This window comes from Babylonia areolata, chromosome 2, assembly GCF_041734735.1.
Source record: "Babylonia areolata isolate BAREFJ2019XMU chromosome 2, ASM4173473v1, whole genome shotgun sequence".
In the NCBI taxonomy this organism is placed as follows: domain Eukaryota; kingdom Metazoa; phylum Mollusca; class Gastropoda; order Neogastropoda; family Buccinidae; genus Babylonia; species Babylonia areolata.
Genome location: NC_134877.1, coordinates 543,228 through 568,065, shown reverse-complemented (window position 1 = coordinate 568,065; position 24,838 = coordinate 543,228). Strand labels below are relative to the sequence as shown.

The 24,838-nt window shown below is 43.5% G+C and overlaps 2 protein-coding genes across 2 annotated transcripts; one reads left to right on the top strand and one right to left on the bottom strand.

Moving 5' to 3' along the window:
- Nucleotides 1–1,896: 1,896 nt before the first annotated feature.
- LOC143295892 (uncharacterized) lies at nucleotides 1,897–10,682 on the top strand. The gene is made up of 3 exons (XM_076607569.1): nucleotides 1,897–1,935; nucleotides 7,436–8,302; nucleotides 8,423–10,682. The coding sequence occupies exons 1-3, from the start codon at nucleotides 1,897–1,899 to the stop codon at nucleotides 8,861–8,863; spliced, it is 1,347 nt and encodes a 448-aa protein (XP_076463684.1). The 3' UTR covers nucleotides 8,864–10,682.
- On the bottom strand, nucleotides 8,790–22,931 carry LOC143296256 (cytochrome P450 3A2-like). Its single transcript, XM_076608095.1, has 10 exons — nucleotides 22,545–22,931; nucleotides 20,411–20,560; nucleotides 19,284–19,506; nucleotides 18,867–18,961; nucleotides 18,267–18,418; nucleotides 17,525–17,655; nucleotides 17,034–17,156; nucleotides 16,151–16,386; nucleotides 14,830–14,973; nucleotides 8,790–11,819 (listed from the first exon to the last, which is right to left on the bottom strand). The coding sequence occupies exons 1-10, from the start codon at nucleotides 22,601–22,603 to the stop codon at nucleotides 11,579–11,581; spliced, it is 1,554 nt and encodes a 517-aa protein (XP_076464210.1). The 5' UTR covers nucleotides 22,604–22,931; the 3' UTR covers nucleotides 8,790–11,578.
- Between the last annotated feature and the right edge of the window lie 1,907 nt (nucleotides 22,932–24,838).

Below are 24,838 nucleotides of genomic sequence, written 5' to 3'. Positions count from 1 at the left end.
ACAAGACTGGAACACAAGCTCCTACCTAGAGCGACGTGACGTTTCCCCACGATTCGAACGGAGGCACAACACCTCAAGACGCGCGCCAGGCAACTGGAGAAACGCTGACAGGACAAGAACAAAAGTCACCCACTGGCCACCGCACAGTGTTCCGTAAACGAACAACGGGTGCTAACATCGAAACACAGATGATGAACAGTCCACTGGCGGACACAATGTCGTTTACAGAGGAAAAGAACAACGAACATCAGCCGCTAAGCGCTGGTTCTACCACCGTCCTCCAAGGACTGACTCCATTCGAGTGAAGCTAGGGACAAATCGGCGAGGAGCATTTGAAGCACTAGAACTCCGCTCACTCTGTTCACTCAGCTTCCTATATATTTTTTTTCCGTTCAATTGCACGAGACACTTACAAACCATAGAAAACATACCACGATCTCACTACGCTCGAACGCAAGGGGAACACGCACGATGGAAAACATCGTGCACGCGCATACGAAACACACCCGCCTCTAAAAATAATCCAGCGACCCACCAGCCTCCGCCAGCTTCGTTTGTCATTTTAGAAGAAAGAGGGAATGAGATGGACTCCAACCCCCTCCATAAACGTAAAAGAAAAGAAAAAATAGCGGAACCATTATGTCGTCCGTGACAGATACGTACGGAAGAAAGTTCCCTCACACAGTATGGAAAGTTTGAACTTGACTGGTATAGTTAGTGGCTTCACAGCACCTCCGTTCATCAACAAAACTAACACAGGCCAGTCTTTTATGACGAAGCCGATATGAAACCACTGAAATGTTCAAGTTCAAAATACTACAGTAAAATCATTGATGATGATGATGGTGACGATGATGATGACGACGACAACAACACACTAGCCTGTACAACAGGAGCAGTAGGGACGCCAGCAGAACGTCAAACGACAGGATGGAACATGGAAGAACTGGGGAGAACTTACGCATGATGCAGAATTTCAGTTTCAGGCTCAAGAAGCCAAAGTGTGGGGAATGATCCATATACGCCGCATGACATCTGCTTTGAAAATACAAATCACTGAGCAGAGGCCTGATGTTCTCAGTACCAAGCCAGGCAGCCAGGCCTCGAGAGAAGAGAAAAGAGGAAGAAGCCATGGTAGTATTGACCTGTGCTGCCCGAATCGCTTCCACTTGCGGCCTCTTTACGATCGTTCAAGGATTTTAACCAAAGGGACATATACAGTCTGTATCCTGTTTACCATTGCTCAATGATCTAGCCAAAGGAACGTATGCAGTCCGTACCCTATTTACCATCACTCAAGGATTTTAACCAAAGGAACGAAAACAGTCTATGTCCTATTTACAATCGCTCAAGGATTTAGCCAAAGGAACGTATACAGTCTATATCCTATGCTAAAGGATTTTAACCAAAGGAACATATAGTCTGTATCCTATCTGCCATTCCTCAAAGATTTTAACCAAAGGTACACATACAGTCTATATCCTATCTACCATCCCTCAAGGAATTTAACCCAGGGAACGTATACAATCTTTATCCTATTTACCATCGATCGATTAATATGACGAAGGGAACGAAAACAGTCTGCATCCCATTTACCATCGTTTAACAGTGTGTATGGGCATCGGTCCTCAATGAAGTATCCAGACCCTACCTCCACTGGTCAGTTATCAAACTCGGCATTATCGTTCCTGGCCCTACGATCAGTGATAAAAGCAAGGTGTCATCATGTAAGGTAAGTCTTCTTACGATAAAGATAACAACGTCTATTCCTCCTAAGCTGGTATACACACAGGTAGATATATTTATCGCAAAATTTCATCTTCCCTTGGACCTTATCGTTCCTTTGACGTCACGATCTACGTCAGAAGGAGGAGAATGAAGAGCATTGACGTAGGTATGAGATATGACAAACCGGGGGTGTGGCAACAAGACGAGGTCTGGATTGGCCTGAAACACGTGCCCAATTTCCCTGGGCTGTCCCCGCATCTGTCCACAGAAACTGAATAGTTCATTTACAGATCATGGTCGCTGGGTGTTGGTTCTTTCTTCAGTTGTGAAGGCGAGGATAGTGTGGTCGAGGGATGAGAGTTGGGGGGGTGGGGGTGGGGGTGGGGGGGGGAGGGGGGGGGGGGTTAGAAGGCGGGGCAGATCGATAGCGCTGCGTTTCGCGTGTCTGTCTGCATAACACACAGTATAGTAAATTATACATATATATAACAAATTATCCCTTGAGGAAGGAACGTGATCGTTCTGAAAATTTGGAATATTTGACAGATTAGCGTGTTTGTTTTTTCTTTTTTCTCTTTATATATGTGTATATATATATATATATATATATATATATATATATATATATATATATATATATATATATATATATATATATATGTATGTATATATGTATTTCTTTTTATCACAACAGATTTCTCTGTGTGAAATTCAGGCTGCTCTCCCCAGGGAGAGCGCGTCGCTACGCTACAGCGCCACCCCCTTTTTTTTTCCTGCGTGCAGTTTTATTTGTTTTTCCTGTCAAAGTGGATTTTATTTTTTTTTACAGAATTTCGCCAGGAGCAACCCTTTTGTTGCCGTGGGTTCTTTTACACGCGCTAAGTGCATGCTGCACAAGGGACCTCGGTTTATCGTCTCATCCGAATGACTAGCGTCCAGAGCACCACTCAAGGTCTAGATGAGGGGGATAAAATATATGCGGCTGAGCCGTGATTCGAACAAGCGCGCTCAGATTCTCTCGCTACCTAGGCGGACGCGTTACCTCTAGGCCATCACTCCACACACACACACACACACACACACACACACACACACACACACACACACACAACAACAACAACAAAAACAAACAAATAAACAAACTTATGCTTCGAATGGTGCGCGTGGAGATTTCCTTTTGGAGACATCCGCTATTTTGAATAATATTGACTGTGATAAACTGATAGTGTGTGGTGATTTCAATACCGTTATGGATAACGACCTCGATATCATTAGTGGAGAAAGGCATCTCAGAGATATTGTTGAAATCTTTCGGAAATTCGCTGATTCATGCAATTTATTTGATGCTTGGCGACTTTCAATGCTAGTCAAAAAGAATTTAGCTGGTCTAGAGTTGTGAAAGGTGCTTTGATTGCAAGGCGATTAGACTATGTATTTCTGAATGAAAATGCTGTGGATGATGTACTGTCATATTTGTTCTTTCCCACAGTCTGACTACAGATGTGTTTGTATTCACTTGAAGTGTGCTAATGTTGAGCGTGGACCAGGATACTGGAAACTGAATAACTCATTACTGAAAGAAAAAGACTATTTAGACAAAATAAATACTCTAATATAATCTTTCATTTCTAATGATGAATATGAAGATATGACAGATGACACAAAATGGGAAATGCTTAAATTACAAATCAAGGAAGAAACCATACAATACAGTAAACAAAGAGCTGTTGAGAGAAAACATTTTCTTATTCAGCTACAGGCTGATTTAGATTGCTGTGAATCCTTACTTGCTAAAGATCCACACAATCTGGAAGCCATACGTAAACGGGAAAACCCTTTGTTTCAATATGATTTATTTGAACAAGAAAAACAAAAAGGGGCCAGACACGGGCAAGAACGAGGTGGATAGAAGGAGATAAAAATACAATATTCTTTCTAAATCTTGAAAAATCAAAAGCCAATGCTAAGCTCATACCACAACCTGTTCTCGAAGGCGATAAAGTCGTCACAGATCAGTTTGAAATCCTTTACGCCCAGAAAGAGTATTATAAACAGATATATAGTCATGATCACCATAGAGTTGATATTGAAGAATGAACAGATTTATTATTTTTTTTTTTTAGAAAAGTGTAATATACCCAAACTGAATGTTGGACAAGTGATCAGTTGTGAGGGTAATGTTACTGCAGAGGAAATGTCTAATGCTTTAAAGAGCATGAATAATGGTTATTCACCTGGTTTAGACGGATTATCAACGGAATCCACGAAAGTGTTCTGGTGTAAACTATGTCCCATTTTAGTAAACGCATTTGACGCTTCTTTTGAGAAAGGATCCTTGAGTTATAGGCAATCTTCCGATGTAATAACACTCATACACAAAGGAAAAGAGCTTCCAAAGAGTAAATTGTCTAGCTGGAGGCCTATCTCTTTGACCAATACCGATTATAAAATATTAGCTAAATGTCTTGCAATGAGACTTAGTGGAGTCATATCTTCTATAGTCAGTGATGATCAAGTTGGCTACATTAAAGGTCATAGCATTGCATTAAATCTTATGATTATTGATGATGCGATAGACTACATAAGGTTGAAGAATAAACCTGGTGCATCGCTAGCTTGGATTTTTCAAAAGCTTTTGATAGAATATCAAAAAAAGTTTATAATCACTGCCTTTAAACGTTTCGGTTTTGGTCCTCAATTTGTAAAGTGGGTAAGTGTTTTAATGGACATGCACGCAGTCGGATTGGCTGCAATGGTTGGATATCAGAAGACTTTGATGTCAAATGTGGCATTCGACAAGGATGTCCTTTTTCGCCTTTGGCTTTTGTAATTGCCGTAGAATTGCTTGCTATTAGGTTACGATCCGACAGAAGAACAAACGGGAATGCTGTAGACAATGTAATACACAATGACAATATGTAAAAAAAAAAAAAAAAAAAGAAGAAAATTTTGTTATGTGCTGATGACATTACCTTGTTTTTATAGGATATAGAGGATGTCGCTGCAGTGCTTGACATACTATGCAGTTTTAAAACAGTGTCTGGACTTGTTATAAACAGAAGTAAGTCTGAAGCAATGTGGCTGGGGTTTAATAAGAATAATGAATAGGAACGTTTTGGCTTTCGATGTCTTTCGATGGGCAGATGAAACTAAAACTTTGGGTAAATATTTTTCTAACGTTAACAGCGCTTCAGAAATTGAAAAGAATTCGACTGATAGAATACAAACAATTAAATGAAAGATTTTCACATGGGAGAGGCGTAATTTAAGCTATCTGGGTAAAATAAGCGTGATTAAGTTTTTTGGTATCACAGTTCATTTTTGTTATGTAGGCAATTTCTATTCCAGAAAAAGTCTTGACTGAAATAAATACTATATTTTTTCGCTTTTTATGGAGAAAGAAAAACTGCAATAAAAAAGTCTTTGAAAAGATTAAAATGCGCGAAATTATGAATGCACATTCAAAAGGAGATCTAAATATGGTTGACATGAAGCTTTTACAACAGTCTGTTCAGTGTGAATGGCTGAATCGGCCTGTCTGAAGCTTCTAATGAATGTAAATGGTCGTGGATTCCACAAATTTACTTTTCTGTATTGGGAAGAGATTTTTTCCGTTTTAAACTCCACTGTTGGAGAAAAGAAATGTAGAGGTCTGGAGGAAATCCCCTCTTTGTTCTGTCAGGAATCGCTGAATGTGTGGCTTCTGAATAATGAAATGAGCACCCTGGCAATCTTCGCATGGAATGCATTTGGAATAATAAGAGGATTACTCATCAGAATAACGTTATATACTTTAAAGAATGGGTTGTCAAAGGTATAACACACATACATGACTTGTTGAACAATAATACCACCATACCATTTAGAGAGGTTCAGGATATTCTAGGACCATCACCAGCTCTGTTTCCTCAGTACATTGCAGTACGTCAGACTGTAACATCTTTTCTAAGGATTTTTCCCAATTATATTTATGATGAAGTTCAAGAACATGTTAGTGTCTGTTTTAATGGCAACAATTTAAAACGGCAAGAATGTTTCGCACATGCATGATTGAACGGTTTGCTTGTATACCTCTTTGTGAAAACTTCTGGTTAAATAATTTCGGCATCTCAATAGACAGGACTTACTGGGGTCTAGCTAGAAAAACAACTGATGAAAGCAGATTACGCCCGGGAGTTACACTGGAACATTTTGCACAATATATATCCAACAAACATTCTGCTGTTCAAAGTGGGGATTGTTAACAACAACAACAAATGCACATTTTGCACTAACGAGGTAGATTATGTTGAACACTTTTTCTTTGACTGCAACAAAATTAATCACATATGGTCATGCGTAGAAAATGCTTTTTTGTTGTTGAAAATTTAATATACGATTAGTTCTATCGATGTCGGAAGCCTTACCTGGGATTCCTGCAAAGAGTGGTCTCTCTTCTAAAATGGTAGAATACTTAAATCATCTAATTCTCATTGCGAAAATGTGCATCAGCAAATTTCGCTGTGGTACTCCCATACACTTTCAGTGTATGTTTGGAAGAGAATTGTCATTGAGAAAACTCCTTTAACAGCAGTCATTGATAAGAGACTTTTGCATTCACAAATAATGCTACATAATACTTTTGAGTTTTTGTGTTTTTGTTTGTTTTTTTTATCACGAGATCACACACACGCGCACACATACACGCACACACACACATGCACGCACGCGCGCACATGCAGACGCTTTTGTAGAAATGAGCGCATCGCGTGTGAATGTGAATATCAGTGTGTTACATAAGCATAAGCGCGTGCGAATACGCGCATTTTTGCATGTGCGCACGCCTGTGCATATGGCTATAATACACATGAAAGAACGCGTATATAATAATTCATGCTTGCATGTCTGTCTGTTTGTTTGTCTGTGTGTCAGCCTGTGTGTGTGTGTGTCTCTCCCTCCCTCAGACCCCACCTCACGACTTCCGACCGCACCTACACCCTGACCCCAACCCCCTCCCTCTCCCATCCCTTTGTACAGTGGCCTCAGTGTGGCCCATGTACAATAAACCTCTTGTCTTGTCTTGTCTTCTCTCTCTCACATACACACACAGACACAGACACACACACACACACACACACATATATATAAAGAGAAAAAAGAAAAGAAAACAAACACATCAATCTGTCAAATATTCCAAATTTTCGGAACGATCACGTTCCTTCCTCAAGGGATAAGTTGTTTACAGGTTACCAGGGTCACTCTTTCGCAGCTATTATGACGCAAGCACGCCATGACGTACATGTTGTGATGCAATTTCACAATGCCAGGTTTCGCCCAGAGCCTAAATAATATATGTACATATATATATATATATATATATATATATAGATAGAGAGAGAGAGAGAGAGAGAGAGGCCGTGGCATGTGATGTATGCATGTGGGAGGGGGTGAGGAGGTGAGGTAGAGACAGTGACGTGACCAGAGGGACACACCACGTGAAGACCACCAGGCCACACTGTTACTGTGCACACGTCACTTTATTCACGTACATTGCAAGCTTCATCATATCTTGTTTCTTTCTGTCAAACATCACTTTATTCACGTACATTGCAAGCTTCATCATATCTTGTTTCTTTCTGTCAAACATCACTTTATTCACGTACATTGCAAGCTTCATCATATCTTGTTTCTTTCTGTCAAACATCACTTTATTCACCTACATTGCAAGCATCATCATATCTTACGTTTCTTTCTGTCAAACATCACTTTATTCACCTACATTGCAAGCCTCATCATATCTTGTTTCTTTCTGTCAAACATCACTTTATTCACCTACATTGCAAGCTTCATCATATCTTGTTTATTTCTGTCAAACATCACTTTATTCACGTACATTGCAAGCTTCATCATATCTTGTTTCTTTCTGTCAAACATCACTTTATTCACCTACATTGCAAGCTTCATCATATCTTGTATCTTTCTGTCAAACATCACTTTATTCACGTACATTGCAAGCATCATCATATCTTGTTTCTTTCTGTCAAACATCACTTTATTCACGTACACTTGTTTCTTTCTGTCAAACATCACTTTATTCACCTACATTGCAAGCTTCATCATATCTTGTATCTTTCTGTCAAACATCACTTTATTCACCTACATTGCAAGCTTCATCATATCTTGTATCTTTCTGTCAAACATCACTTTATTCACGTACATTGCAAGCATCATCATATCTTGTTTCTTTCTGTCAAACATCACTTTATTCACGTACATTGCAAGCTTCATCATATCTTACATTTCTTTCTGTCAAACATCACTTTATTCACGTACATTGCAAGCTTCATCATATCTTGTTTCTTTCTGTCAAACATCACTTTATTCACCTACATTGCAAGCTTCATCATATCTTGTTTCTTTCTGTCAAACATCACTTTATTCACCTACATTGCAAGCTTCATCATATCTTGTTTCTTTCTGTCAAACATCACTTTATTCACCTACATTGCAAGCATCATCATATCTTACGTTTCTTTCTGTCAAACATCACTTTATTCACGTACATTGCAAGCTTCATCATATCTTGTTTCTTTCTGTCAAACATCACTTTATTCACGTACATTGCAAGCTTCATCATATCTTACGTTTCTTTTAGGTTAAACATCACTTTATTCACCTACATTGCAAGCTTCATCATATCTTACGTTTCTTTTAGGTCAAACATCACTTTATTCACGTACATTGCAAGCTTCATCATATCTTGTTTCTTTCTGTCAAACATCACTTTATTCACGTACATTGCAAGCTTCATCATATCTTGTTTCTTTCTGTCAAACATCACTTTATTCACCTACATTGCAAGCTTCATCATATCTTGTTTCTTTCTGTCAAACATCACTTTATTCACCTACATTGCAAGCTTCATCATATCTTGTTTCTTTCTGTCAAACATCACTTTATTCACGTACATTGCAAGCTTCATCATATCTTGTTTCTTTCTGTCAAACATCACTTTATTCACGTACATTGCAAGCATCATCATATCATCTTACGGTTCTTTCTGTCACACACACACACACACACACACACACACACACACACACACACACACACACACACACACACACACACACACACACATTTATGTACTAAATAAAAAAATCCTCCTCCAATACCTACAAGCAGGCATGTTCACAGATTCCTACATTTTAAAACTTATCTAATGTTACAGTAACGCACTGCAAGCCATCACGTTTTTACGAGTTTTAAAATGGACAGACGGAATAGCTTCAAACACAATTATATTCAAGTACACATACATACATACATACACACACCTGTGCATGCTAATTTCCCTTTAGCAGGAACGAAATCGCTAACATGAGCACGTATTGAGTTTTTCACCCCTCCCCCCACCCCCCTGCTCCTTAGCTAACCTTTTAACTCTCTCCGTACGAACGGCGAAAGAGACGACGTTAACAGCGTTTCACCCCAATTACCATCATCAAAATATTGCAAACGGAAGGCTCTTATACTGAAGAGGTGAATGTTGACAAAGAATACCACAATTCTGACGACGGAAGCTAAAGGTTGGGTCATTCAGACACCCATAGGACATCTGAGGGGTCTGTGTAGAGGAGAAGAGAGGACTGGCCGTACTGAGTGAGTTAAAGGCTAAACCATGACTGATTTTTGACCCCATGCAGAAATGAACGAATCAGAGCTTGCTTCGGTTACTCTTCTCTCGCTGTCTTTTTCGCTCTATAATATTTTTGTATTGGAAAGCACATTCGTTTCAAAATTACAGATCACACACACAGTTACACAGACAGACAGAAACGCGCGCGCGCGCGCGCGCACACACACACACACACACACACACACACACACACACACACACACACACACACACACACACACACACACCACATCACTTCACAGCTGTTTCCGAGTTTCTCACTGGTCATAGTAGTGACCATATTGCACACATCAGACAAACACCAGACGAGATTCCAAAGACATCGTGCTAACAGTCCAGATCATCGATCAATTACATTTGGCTTGTAGGGTAAGCACTGTGTTATCAATTACATTTGGCTTGTAGGGTAAGCTCTGTGTTATCAATTACATTTGGCTTGTAGGGTAAGCTCTGTGTTATCAATTACATTTGGCTTGTAGGGTAAGCACTGTGTTATCAATTACATTTGGCCTGTAGGGTAAGCTCTGTGTTATCAATTACATTTGGCTTGTAGGGTAAGCACTGTGTTATCAATTACATTTGGCCTGTAGGGTAAGCACTGTGTTATCAATTACATTTGGCCTGTAGGGTAAGCTCTGTGTTATCAATTACATTTGGCCTGTAGGGTAAGCTCTGTGTTATCAATTACATTTGGCTTGTAGGGTAAGCTCTGTGTTATCAATTGCATTTGGCTTGTAGGGTAAGCTCTGTGTTATCAATTACATTTGGCTTGTAGGGTAAGCTCTGTGTTATCAATTACATTTGGCTTGTAGGGTAAGCACTGTGTTATCAATTACATTTGGCTTGTAGGGTAAGCTCTGTGTTATCAATTACATTTGGCTTGTAGGGTAAGCACTGTGTTATCAATTACATTTGGCCTGTAGGGTAAGCTCTGTGTTATCAATTACATTTGGCTTGTAGGGTAAGCTCTGTGTTATCAATTACATTTGGCTTGTAGGGTAAGCTCTGTGTTATCAATTACATTTGGCTTGTAGGGTAAGCTCTGTGTTATCAATTGCATTTGGCTTGTAGGGTAAGCTCTGTGTTATCAATTACATTGTGCATGTGCAATCTACATGAAGAAGATGATGGACAGATTTCAGAAAGATGGAGTTTGTGTGCTGGTGAAGAGCATCCAAATACCCACAGCGCAACAGTTAAAAGGTTTTGGTAAAATCTTTGGCAAAAAAAAAAAAAAAAAAAAAAAAAAAAAAAAAAAAGATAAAAAAAAAAAAGACGAGGACAAATGTCCAGTCTTTCACATGAAGACTCACAAAATGTCCAGTCTTTCACATAAATACACACAAAAGACCAGCAGTTGTGACGATGATAATGGTCCCTCACACCCTCAGTTTTCCCCAGACGGATCACTGACAGCCCTCACTGTGTCTTGTTAACATTCAGTTTTCTCCAGACGGATCACTGACAGCCCTCACTGTGTCTTGTTAACATTCAGTTTTCTCCAGACGGATCACTGACAGCCCTCACTGTGTCTTGTTAACATTCAGTTTTCTCCAGACGGATCACTGACAGCCCTCACTGTGTCTTGTTAACATTCAGTTTTCCCCAGACGGATCACTGACAGCCCTCACTGTGTCTTGTTAACATTCAGTTTTCTCCAGACGGATCACTGACAGCCCTCACTGTGTCTTGTTAACATTCAGTTTTCTCCAGACGGATCACTGACAGCCCTCACTGTGTCTTGTTAACATTCAGTTTTCTCCAGACGGATCACTGACAGCCCTCACTGTGTCTTGTTAACATTCAGTTTTCTCCAGACGGATCACTGACAGCCCTCACTGTGTCTTGTTAACATTCAGTTTTCTCCAGACGGATCACTCACAGCCCTCACTGTGTCTTGTTAACATTCAGTTTTCTCCAGACGGATCACTGACAGCCCTCACTGTGTCTTGTTAACATTCAGTTTTCTCCAGACGGATCACTCACAGCCCTCACTGTGTCTTGTTAACATTCAGTTTTCTCCAGACGGATCACTGACAGCCCTCACTGTGTCTTGTTAACATTCAGTTTTCTCCAGACGGATCACTGACAGCCCTCACTGTGTCTTGTTAACATTCAGTTTTCTCCAGACGGATCACTGACAGACCTCTCAATGCATGGCTTGACAACGTTTCAGGAGATGGGCACGGCCCTGACAGGAACGCCATCTCTGGGCAGGATGGTGGCGCCCTCTTTGAGCACCAGGGGGACCTGGAGGTCCGAGGCGGGCAGGAAGCGGTGCTCCCTCAGCAGGTGGCAGAGCACCATCTTGATCTGCACCAGGGCGAAGCGCTGCCCCACACAGGTCCGGGACCCCGCTCCGAACGGCATCCAGGCCAGGGGGTGACGGCCCGACTTCCGCTCCGGGCTGAACCTGCAGGCACACAGCACGGCACTGTCAGTCAGTCAGTCAGTCAGTCAGTCAGTCAGTCAGGGGAACATCGCTACTACATTGTCACAGGTAACACAGCACGGCACTGTCAGTCAGTCAGTCAGTCAGTCAGTCAGTCAGTCAGGGGAACATCGCTACTACATTGTCACAGGTAACACAGCACGGCACTGTCACTCAGTCAGTCAGTCAGTCAGAGGAACATGGCTACTACATTGTCACAGGTAACACAGCACGGCACTGTCAGTCAGTCAGTCAGTCAGAGGAACATCGCTACTACATTGTCACAGGTAACACAGCACGGCACTGTCACTCAGTCAGTCAGTCAGTCAGTCAGTCAGTCAGTCAGTCAGTCAGAGGAACATCGCTACTACATTGTCACAGGTAACACAGCACGGCACTGTCACTCAGTCAGTCAGTCAGTCAGGGGAACATCGCTACTACATTGTCACAGGTAACACAGCACACCACTGTCACTCAGTCAGTCAGTCAGTCAGTCAGTCAGTCAGTCAGTCAGTCAGTCAGTCAGTCAGGGGAACATCGCTACTACATTGTCACAGGTAACACAGCACGGCACTGTCAGTCAGTCAGTCAGTCAGTCAGGGGAACATCGCTACTACATTGTCACAGGTAACACAGCACACCACTGTCAGTCAGTCAGTCAGTCAGTCAGGGGAACATCGCTACTACATTGTCACAGGTAACACAGCACGGCACTGTCAGTCAGTCAGTCAGTCAGTCAGTCAGTCAGTCAGTCAGGGGAACATCGCTACTACATTGTCACAGGTAACACAGCACGGCACTGTCAGTCAGTCAGTCAGTCAGGGGAACATCGCTACTACATTGTCACAGGTAACACAGCACACCACTGTCACTCAGTCAGTCAGTCAGTCAGGGGAACATCGCTACTACATTGTCACAGGTAACACAGCACGGCACTGTCACTCAGTCAGTCAGTCAGGGGAACATCGCTACTACATTGTCACAGGTAACACAGCACACCACTGTCACTCAGTCAGTCAGTCAGTCAGTCAGGGGAACATCGCTACTACATTGTCACAGGTAACACAGCACGGCACTGTCAGTCAGTCAGTCAGTCAGTCAGGGGAACATCGCTACTACATTGTCACAGGTAACACAGCACGGCACTGTCACTCAGTCAGTCAGTCAGGGGAACATCGCTACTACATTGTCACAGGTAACACAGCACGGCACTGTCACTCAGTCAGTCAGTCAGGGGAACATCGCTACTACATTGTCACAGGTAACACAGCACACCACTGTCACTCAGTCAGTCAGTCAGTCAGGGGAACATCGCTGCTACATTGTCACAGGTAACACAGCACACCACTGTCACTCAGTCAGTCAGTCAGTCAGGGGAACATCGCTACTACATTGTCACAGGTAACACAGCACACCACTGTCACTCAGTCAGTCAGTCAGTCAGGGGAACATCGCTACTACATTGTCACAGGTAACACAGCACACCACTGTCACTCAGTCAGTCAGTCAGTCAGGGGAACATCGCTGCTACATTGTCACAGGTAACACAGCACACCACTGTCACTCAGTCAGTCAGTCAGTCAGGGGAACATCGCTACTACATTGTCACAGGTAACACAGCACACCACTGTCATCAGTCAGTCAGTCAGGGGAACATCGCTACTACATTGTCACAGGTAACACAGCACACCACTGTCACTCAGTCAGTCAGTCAGTCAGGGGAACATCGCTACTACATTGTCACAGGTAACACAGCACACCACTGTCACTCAGTCAGTCAGTCAGTCAGGGGAACATCGCTACTACATTGTCACAGGTAACACAGCACACCACTGTCACTCAGTCAGTCAGTCAGTCAGTCAGGGGAACATCGCTACTACATTGTCACAGGTAACACAGCACACCACTGTCACTCAGTCAGTCAGTCAGTCAGGGGAACATCGCTACTACATTGTCACAGGTAACACAGCACACCACTGTCATCAGTCAGTCAGTCAGTCAGGGGAACATCGCTACTACATTGTCACAGGTAACACAGCACACCACTGTCAGTCAGTCAGTCAGTCAGGGGAACATCGCTACTACATTGTCACAGGTAACACAGCACACCACTGTCACTCAGTCACTCAGTCAGTCAGGGGAACATCGCTACTACATTGTCACAGGTAACACAGCACACCACTGTCACTCAGTCACTCAGTCAGTCAGGGGAACATCGCTACTACATTGTCACAGGTAACACAGCACACCACTGTCACTCAGTCACTCAGTCAGTCAGGGGAACATCGCTACTACATTGTCACAGGTAACACAGCACGGCACTGTCACTCAGTCAGTCAGTCAGTCAGTCAGTCAGTCAGTCAGTCAGGGGAACATCGCTGCTACATTGTCACAGGTAACACAGCACGGCACTGTCACTCAGTCAGTCAGTCAGTCAGGGGAACATCGCTACTACATTGTCACAGGTAACACAGCACACCACTGTCACTCAGTCAGTCAGGGGAACATCGCTACTACATTGTCACAGGTAACACAGCACACCACTGTCACTCAGTCAGTCAGTCAGTCAGTCAGTCAGTCAGTCAGTCAGGGGAACATCGCTACTACATTGTCACAGGTAACACAGCACACCACTGTCACTCAGTCAGTCAGTCCTGAAACCCTCTTGTTGGAGAGAGTGGAGATGTAAGTTGGGCAAGACTCTCCACTAGAGTCAAATTCTAGTCCAGATAGTCAGGACAGCAGTTAGCTCCTCTGCTGTTCTGATTGTCATTGCCAAACAAAACTGACTGTCATGCATACATTGTCACAGGGATAGGTAAATGAATGAATGAATGAATGAATGAATGAATAAGGATTCAACACATCAAATTGTCGCGGATACAGAAAACAAGGCCCCGAGAGTTTATTGATATTACTTTGATATGATCGAGTTGAACTTGTAGCTTTCATAGACATACACACACACACACACACACACACACACACACACCTAGTGGGATCGAACTCCTGTGGCTGTGGTCCCCAGTGGCGGGGGTCTCTGTGCACGGCCCACACGTTGGCCTGAACCAGCATGCCCCCCGGGATGGTCAGTCCCTCCAGCTGACACGTCTCCTGGCACTGCCGGGCGATCACACTGCGGCACACACATCGTCATCGTCATCATCATCATCATCATTGTCATTGGTATCATCATCGTCATTGTCATCATCATCATTGTCATTGGTATCATCATCGTCATTGTCATCATCATCATCATCATTGTCATCACCATCATCATCATTGTCATTGTCATCATCGTTACTGTCATCATCATCATTGTCATTTGTATCATCGTCGTCATTGTCATCATCATTGTCATCACCATCATCATCGTTGTCATCATCATTGTCATTGTCATTATTATCATTGTCATGACCATCATCATCGTCATAATGATGATAATAATGAAGAATGACAATGTTGATAATACTGACAGACACACACAGAAGCACGAACCCACACACACCACGTCAAGTCACATCACGTCAGGTCACACCACGTCAAGTCACATCACGTCAGGTCACACCACGTCAAGTCACATCACGTCAGGTCACACCACGTCAAGTCACATCACGTCAGGTCACCCCACGTCAAGTCACATCACGTCAGGTCACACCACGTCAAGTCACATCACGTCAGGTCACACCACGTCAAGTCACATCACGTCACATTTCTTCAGATAATAAAGTTTCCTCTTTTCTGTCACACACCTTCAAAACACAATGCAGCCTTCAACAGGTTCAAGAGAAACCACAGGGCAGAGAGAGAGAGAGAGGAGAGAGAGGAGAGAGAGAGAGAGAGAGAGAGAGAGAGAGAGGGTGTTGTGGATGGGGTAGTCGAATCACGATGAACATGTCTTTGGTTCCAGTGCTATCACATTTAATTTTTAAAATCACTTGGACATGCTGGAAACTTTGTGGTGCGGCGGACTATTCTTCCCGCTGATAATGTCCGCCCGCGATGTAGGATCAGTGACAAAACAAAGAGGAAAAACAATGATAGTGGGAAATTCATGTCTGATTCTTCCCGCTGATAATGTCCGCCCGCTGTGTGTGACCAGTGACAAAACAAAGAGGAAAAACAATGATAGTGGGAAATTCACAAACAAAGAAAGAACCGAAGAAAACAAGAACATCACTGTAAACGTGAGAAAGAAAGGGGAAAAGGAGGGAAAAAAGAAACAACAAATAAGAGAGAGAGAGACAGACAGACAGACAGACAGACAGACAGAGGAAGGACACACCACGACCAAAGCCCAGGCCCAAACTCACGTGCTTGCCATGGGGTATTTGCGCAGTGTTTCACTGATGACCATGTCCATGTACTTGAGCTGGCGGAGGACGTCGTAGTGGGGCACCTGGTTTTCCGGAACGTGGTCCACAATCTCCTTACGGAGCTCCTCCTGCACGTGCAGGTTGGTGGCCAGCTCGTAGAAGATGTAGCCCAGAGTGGTGCTGGTAGTTTCGTATCCAGCCAGGAGCAGGAGGAGACTGTGCGCCACAACCTCCTGTCACAGCAGGAAAGACGTGAGCAAGGGACACCCTCACTGGTTTGGGCATCAGGGCCACGGAACAACATCACCAAACAAAACCTTCCTGTCCAACACAAACCCAGTTAAACCAACGCAGACAATGCCGACAAGAACGACAACAAGAACATCATCAGAAACAACAACCAGTGAGCCGATCAACCAACCAGTGAGCCGATCAACCAACCAGCCACCAGGTCAACCATCCAGTCAACCACTCAGTCAACAACTAAACTGACTTCAACAAAAACTTAGCAGTCGAGAAACATTTGAGAAGTTCACAGACAATAACTAAACTAACGTCAACAAAAACTGACTGGTTGAGAAAGCTGTCACAGACAATAACTAAACTAACGTCAACAAAAACTGACTGGTTGAGAAAGCTGTCACAGACAATAACTAAACTGACGTCAACAAAAACTGACTGGTTGAGAAAGCTGTCACAGACAATAACTAAACTGACGTCAACAAAAACTGACTGGTTGAGAAAGCTGTCACAGACAATAACTAAACTGACGTCAACAAAAACTGACTGGTTGAGAAAGCTGTCACAGACAATAACTAAACTAACGTCAACAAAAAGCTGTAAAATCTCCACGTGCAGACTAACGTCAACACAAGCTTACCGGTTGAGAAAGCTGTGAGAAGTTGACCGAGTTTCCATTGATGTCCGTCTCGTCCTGGCTGTCCCCCACAGTCTTCGCCTGGAACTTGGCGTTCAGCAGCTGCTGCAGGAAGTCTTCGGACTTCTGGAACACAGAAAGTAAGCCATTTTAAAGACACTGTCATTTTAATTGCATTTTAATTATATGTATTGGAGAGAGAGAGAGAGAGAGAGAGAGAGAGAGACAGAGACAGAGATTTTGCTGCCGTTCACATTTTCTGCATCCCTCCGTCAATGTCTCCCTCTCGAACCTGTGCATGTTTTTACGAGTAGGCATCCCTATGTGCGCGTGTGTGCATGTGTGTGTATGGAGGGGGGGTGGGGGTGGAGGGGTGAGGTGGGGTTGTGTGTGTGTGTGGGGGGGGGCATGGGGGGTTGGTTGTGTGACAGAGAGAGAGAGAGAGAGATGAGAGACAGAGAGAGAGAGAGAGAGACAGAGAGAGAGGAACTGACCTCAGGGGACTTGAGGCGGAAGTGCAGGATGTCCGTGATCCGCTCCTCCAGCCAGAAGACAGGGTTGAAGCAGAAGTTGTGCATGAACTTGTACACCCACATCCACAGGGCGCTCAGCGTGGGGAAAATGACTGCACACAGCACACAACACACACATCAACACTCTTCACACACATTTCTTTAATCACTCCTTCCCTAGTTAATGAAACAGGACACACATCAACACTCTTTTCACACACATTGCCTTCACCACTCCTTTCTTAATTAAGAGGCTACCGGATAATCAAAAGAAAACAGACTGGGATACAGACACTCATCCACATGGTTTTGCCAAACACTGTGGTATTCTTTCGTGGAAAAAAAGCATCTCCTGACAGTGTGAAGCCAAAATTTCAATGCACTGTGATCAATATTTAAGTCCACCGCATCCTCTGCCTCCGAATCAACACTTCATTACCTTCGTTGCAAAGGAAACAAAACAAACACCAACCAAAACCCATAACAAAACAAACACCAACCAAAACCCATAAACCTTTCAAGCTATCCGCAACAACTACGTCATGAACCTAGTTCTAAGTCACCAACGTGAGTAAATATCAAGCTTTGACACGCTGATTTAGCTAAAAAATATAGATAGATAGATGGACAAATAGATAGATAGATAGACAGATAGATAGACAGACAGACAGACAGACAGACAGACAGACAGCTATCTGAATGATGAGGGGGCGGCAGGACTCACATCCCAAGAGGTAGAGGACAGGCTGCTTGCTGGTGTCGTCAATAACGCCCTGCAGGTGACGGAGGTAGTCGTTGTCCGGGTTGTGGAGGGCGTCCTCCTCCAGGCCCAGGTTACAGCCCACGATCACGTTCACCGTCAGCCGGCGGGACACACTGTTGGGACACACAGCCACACGTCATCACTGACCTCAGGGGGGGGGGGGAGGAAGATGAGGATGAAGAGGAGTATGAGGAGGAGGAAGAGGAGGAGGAAGATGAGGATGAAGAGGAGGATAAGGAGGAGGAGGAGGAAGTGGAGGAAGAGGAGGAGGAATAGGAGGAAGAGCAGTAGGAGCAAGAGGAGGAGGAAGAGGAGAAAAAGTGTGCATGTGTGTGTATGCGCATGATAGAGAGAAACAGACAATACAGAGAGAGAGAGAGAGAGAGAGAGAGGTAGAGAGAGAGAGAGAGAGAGACCGACAGAGACAGAGGCAGAAGCAGAGAGAGAGAGAGAGAGAGAGAGAGAGAGAGAGAGATAGATAGAGAGACCGACAGACAGAGACAGAGACAGAGGCAGAGAGAGAGACAATGAGCACAAGTTGTGGACGTGGGCAGTCCTGACCTGAGCATGTCGACCCGCTGTTCCTGAGACTGGTCAGCCAGGTGGTCCACGACCTCCTTCAGGTGCTGTGCACACCGGTTGATCTGAGGCTGCATCTGCACAGACACGCACCATTTGCCGCCATCAACAACAGGCCCAAAATAAGCAAATAAGTACGTACATTCAGATATAATATATATTAAAAAAACCCAACAACAAACAAACAAACAAACAAAAAACAAAAAAACAGGAAAGAAATATATGTAGAAGGCAAATGACTAAAACCAAAATAAGAAAAATTGTCCACGCACTGCAAAAGCGTGCACACACACACACACACACACACACACACACACACACACACACACACACACACACCGCACTTTGTTTATCCCTACGGATGTCCGTGGTGCCCGAGCAGTGTCCGAGCAGACTGACCTTGCGCAGCTTGCTGGCTGTGAAGGCGGGGTTGACGATGGACCTCAGACGTTTCCAGCGCTGTCCGCGGGCAAAGAAGAGGTGGGCGTCGTCAGTGTTGTCGGGGTCCACCTGCACGGGCCACAGCTTGCGGGCGTGGAAGTTGTTGAACTGCTTGACGAACACCTGGCGCAGCAGGTCTGCGTTGGCCGTCACCAGCACCGGGGTGGGGCCCTCGAAATAGCTGTGGGAACAACAGGGCACAGACTGAATCTCGTGTCACAAACCAGGACCCAACTTCTGGAGCCACACCACCATCCAGGCAGCAAGACCCCAGCTGAACAATGGACCTTCAGGACCTCAACCTGATTTAAAACGTTTACTTGTGATCTTGAACAATGTATAATGTATAAAAAAAAGAAAAAAAAAAAAGAAGAAGAAGAAGAAGAAAAAAATGCTAAAAAGAGATTGGGAAAAAATAGGAAGCTAGAGGACCCACTGTAAAAAAAGAGAGGAAAATTGTAGGAGCACACACAACAACAACAACAACAACAACAACAACTGCAACAGTAAAATACGTGTCTTCTGGAAGGATAAGTTTTAACCAATGGAAAAACGTGTCGTGTTTAGTTGGTTCTGTTTTGTCCTCACCACGTGTGGGTTTGCATTCAGAGATGGACAGGATTCACGCCACTGCAAATAACAGAAATTTAGTCAAGGATTCACGCCACTGCAAATGACAGAAATTTAGTCAAGGATTCACGCCACTGCAAACGACAGAAATTTAGTCAATGATTCATGCCACTGCAAATAACAGAAATTTAGTCAAGGATTCACGCCACTGCAAGTAACAGAAAAAAACCCGAACCAAAACGCTTTTCCTAAACGAATCGAACGTGAAAAATGGACGTAAAAATCGAACGTGAAAAATGAACGTGAAAGTGCAGTTAAAAAAAGCAAGAAGAAAAAGCACAAATACAAGCAGACAAAGAAAAGAGGCAAGAAAGAAAGAAAGAAAGAAAGCTTTAGTTTCATGGAGGTATGAAGAATTCATTCACGAGCGGGGATAGAAAGAAAGAAAGAAAGGAACGAAAGAGTGAAACAGAAAGAAAAAATGACCAAAAAGAAGAGAAAGACCAACTACTGACCCAAAGGTTTCACCATAGGTGTCGTGCCACTCCAGGTACTGTTGAAACATCATCTTGCCCTTGAAGGACAGCAGGTTGCCGAAGAGGAAGTGAGGTTCGGGGCCCGGGATGCCCAGCTCCTTGAACACCCTCATCTGGCGTCTTCTCTGCCTGCACCAATAGCAATGACAACAATGACAACAATGACCAACACCGTGTTGTCTGCCTGCACCAATAGCAATGACAACAATGACAACAATGACCAACACCGTGTTGTCTGCCTGCACCAATAGCAATGACAACAATGACAACAATGACCAACACCGTGTTGTCTGCCTGCACCAATAGCAATGACAACAATGACAACAATGACCAACACCGTGTTGTCTGCCTGCACCAATAGCAATGACAACAATGACAACAATGACCAACACCGTGTTGTCTGCCTGCACCAATAGCAATGACAACAATGACAACAATGACCAACACCGTGTTGTCTGCCTGCACCAACAACAATGACAACAATGACCAACACTGTGTTGTCTGCCTGCACCAACAACAATGACAACAATGACCAACACTGTGTTGTCTGCCTGCACCAACAACAATGACAACAATGACCAACACTGTGTTGTCTGCCTGCACCAACAACAATGACAACAATGACCAACACTGTGTTGTCTGCCTGCACCAACAACAATGACAACAATGACCAACACTGTGTTGTCTGCCTGCACCAACAACAATGACAACAATGACCAACACTGTGTTGTCTGCCTGCACCAACAACAATGACAACAATGACCAACACTGTGTTGTCTGCCTGCACCAACAACAATGACGATTCTGCTTCTGGTAACATTAACTGTGATGATGATGATAACATTAACTGTGATCATGATGATAACAGTAATAATACTTCATTTTAGCTAGATCAACATAAATGCCAAACATAGAAATAACGCAGTCTTGTTACAATTGCGTGAAAAAAATGTATATGTTGATTTATAGATTTGTAATAGAAAACATATTAAAAGTAATCCCAAACTTAATGATTGCCGTTTGAAAAAGTGCACACACGTTGATGACTGTGTTTGTGGGGATCGCAAAAAGGAAAAACATTTATCATAAGGTAATGCGACATTGCACTGAATTTTTTCTTTGTGTCTAGAGAGGTAACTTATTCCATAGATATATATCTTATCTTGAAAGAGATTTGTGTGTGAAATTTGTAATGAATTAACAAACGTTTGTGATTAAGTCTTGCAAAATACAAACGAGAAACGTACAAATAAAGGTGAAAGAATAAATTGCTAAAGAAGGAAGGAGGAGGAGGAGGAGGAGGGGAGGGAAGACAGCAACAGTGTCAGAAAAAAACAATCAAGATGATGTCGGGAAATATAGGACATACACAAAGGACAAAGGAGCGAGGCACAACGTAAAGAAAGGACAAAGGAGCGAGGCACAACATAAAGGACAAAGGAGCGAGGCACAACATAAAGAAAGGACAAAGGAGCGAGGCACAACATAAAGAAAGGACAAAGGAGCGAGGCACAACATAAAGGACAAAGGAGCGAGGCACAACATAAAGAAAGGACAAAAGAGCGAGCTACAACATAAAGGACAAAGGAGCGAGGCACAACGTAAAGAAAGGACAAAGGAGCGAGGCACAACATAAGAAAGGACAAAGGAGCGAGGCACAACATAAAGGACAAAGGAGCGAGGCACAACGTAAAGAAAGGACAAAGTAGCGAGGCACAACGTAAAGAAAGGACAAAGGAGCGAGCTACAACATAAAGGACAAAGGAGCGAGCTACAACATAAAGGACAAAGGAGCGAGGCACAACGTAAAGAAAGGACAAAGGAGCGAGGCACAACATAAAGAAAGGACAAAGGAGCGAGGCACAACATAAAGGACAAAGGAGCGAGCTACAACATATGACAGGAAAAAGGAGCGAGGCACAACATATGACAGGACAAAGGAGCGAGGCACAACGTAAAGAAAGGACAAAGTAGCGAGGCACAACATAAGACAGGACAAAGGAGCGAGGCACAACATATGACAGGACAAAGGAGCGAGGCACAACATAAGACAGGACAAAGGAGCGAGGCACAACATATGACAGGACAAAGGAGCGAGGCACAAGCATCTTACCAGTAGAAGACAGCCAACAGGTAGCCAAGAACGGACAGAAGGAGGTATGTAAAGAACATGATGAATCCTAATCGATAACGGTTCCCAGCTCTACCTGGTACACTTGGCCTTCCCGAACAGCTAAGAGCCAAAACAAAACAACAGCCTCAGTAAAATCTCCTCCAATCTACTAACGAACTACCGAACAATCCAAGATGTTAGAAGAGATGTGAATCTCCCCTCCGTGAAATCTCCTCAAATTTATGAACGACCGAAGAATCCGAGACGCTGGAATATAACATATAAATCTCCTTCACTCGCTCTCCTGAAAGCTACAACACGTAACAAAGAATATCTCAACAAGATGTCAAGTTATGCCTGAAGGTTGAAAGCCTCTTCAACGATCGTAGCAACTTGTCCAAAAGATGGTGCTGGTCAGAGCTGTGGTGGCCAGTTTTATGAGGTCGGTTCTCACGCCTCCAGCACGGCCGACGTGGTCGTTATCAGCGATGACGTTGATCGCCAGACCAGTGAACAGCAGCTGCGTAGCCCCCTCTTTCCAAGGGCAGCTTGGTCAAGACGGGTCGCGAGATGACATCTTCGTACTGACATCTACCTGCACGCCCACTTTTCGTCTCAAGTGTCTCTCCTTTCACAGCTTTTCGTGTCAGCTTTGTTGTCAGTGATTGGAATCTGCGCATCCATTTACGGACGTCCTCTTTTTCTGTCTTTCTGTTTTGTTTTCAATCTGAAAGGCCCACTTCTGCGGCCTTCCAAGCGGCCCACTCAACGGAGTTCAGTCAACACCTTTCTTTTTGAGGGCGTGTGCCTGCGTGCAGCGAGCACCCAGTTTCTGGTCTTTTCGTTATTGTGTACAGCGCCTGCCCTCCCCCACTTTGTTTTGCGTCACACTGTTATCGTCTTTCCACTTGGATTCGGTGGGAAACACGCTAGCTGCTGGTTGTTGATGCTGGTGCTGTTGATGCTGGTTGTGTTGTTGATGCTGGTGTTGTTGATGCTGGTTGTGTTGTTGATGCTGGTGTTGTTGATGCTGGTTGTGTTGTTGATGCTGTTGTTGTTGATGCTGTTGTTGTTGATGCTGGTTGTGTTGTTGATGCTGGTGTTGTTGATGCTGGTTGTGTTGTTGATGCTGGTGTTGTTGATGCTGGTTGTGTTGTTGATGCTGGTGTTGTTGATGCTGGTTGTGTTGTTGATACTGGTGTTGTTGATGCTGGTGTTGTTGATGCTGGTGTTGTTATGCTGGTTGTGTTGTTGATACTGGTGTTGTTGATGCTGTTGTTGTTGATGCTGGTGTTGTTGATGCTGGTGTGTTGTTGATGCTGTTGTTGTTGATGCTGCTGTTGATGCTGCTGTGATGCTGCTGTTGTTGATGCTGGTGTTGTTGATGCTGCTGTTGATGCTGCTGTTGTTGATGCTGGTGTTGTTGATGCTGCTGTTGATGCTGCTGTGTTGCTGCTGTTGTTGATACTGGTGTTGTTGATGCTGGTGTTGTTGATGCTGGTGTTGTTATGCTGGCGTCGTCGTCATTATCATCTTTCAGCGAAAATAAACTAGGCATAATTATCCTTTTAGCAACATTGTTTACATTCAATGAAACACACACACACACACACACACACACACACACACACACACACACATATATATATATATATATATATATATATATATAGAGAGAGAGAGAGAGAGAGAGAGAGAGAGAGAGAGATGCTTAGAAAAACGGTTTGCAAGATCCGGAATTCTTACAACTCTAAAGCCAAACAAATAAACATGATTAAACTCAGCTAACAGCCAGTTCTCCTGACCCTAGTGGATAGAACAGAACAGAATACAATAGAATAGAATACAATAGAATAGAATACGTCTAGTGCCAAATGTATCGGGATTACAAGGGATATTTTGGGGGATGGTATGTAGGTATACATGTATATCTACATACAAATACAAACACGAACTGAAACAAACAAATACAGACAAAATACAGCCGGAAGTTTGATATATATGCATACAGTTATGAGTGCTTGTGCATGTGCAGACTCACACACGCGCACGCTCACACGCAACAAACGTCCACAAACACACACACACACACACGCGCGCGCGCGCGCGCGCTCAAACACACGTACGCAATCAGTAAGTTCATAGGGTGTTTATTATCATTACTATTATTGTTGTTGCTGTTATCATTATTATCCTTAATGATATCATCATCAGCATCATTTTGTTGTTGTTATTATTTAATTAAAAAAAATGTAATTTCGTTGCATTTCTTCGGTTGCCCCTTCTCCTTTGCA

Excerpts from the sequence above, each read along its gene's own strand:
- LOC143295892 (XM_076607569.1), top strand. The coding sequence starts at position 1,897 with ATGAGATATGACAAACCGGGGGTGTGGCAACAAGACGAG. Across the intron at positions 1,936-7,435 it reads GGGTGTGGCAACAAGACGAG|CATCATCATATCTTACGTTT; the intron begins GTCTGGATTGGC and ends CTACATTGCAAG. Across the intron at positions 8,303-8,422 it reads ATCATATCTTGTTTCTTTCT|GTCAAACATCACTTTATTCA; the intron begins GTCAAACATCAC and ends CGTTTCTTTTAG.
- LOC143296256 (XM_076608095.1), bottom strand. The coding sequence starts at position 22,603 with ATGTTCTTTACATACCTCCTTCTGTCCGTTCTTGGCTACCTGTTGGCT. Across the intron at positions 19,507-20,410 it reads ACCTATGGTGAAACCTTTGG|CTATTTCGAGGGCCCCACCC; the intron begins GTCAGTAGTTGG and ends TTGTTCCCACAG. Across the intron at positions 11,820-14,829 it reads CAGGAGTTCGATCCCACTAG|GTTCAGCCCGGAGCGGAAGT; the intron begins GTGTGTGTGTGT and ends GTGTGCCTGCAG.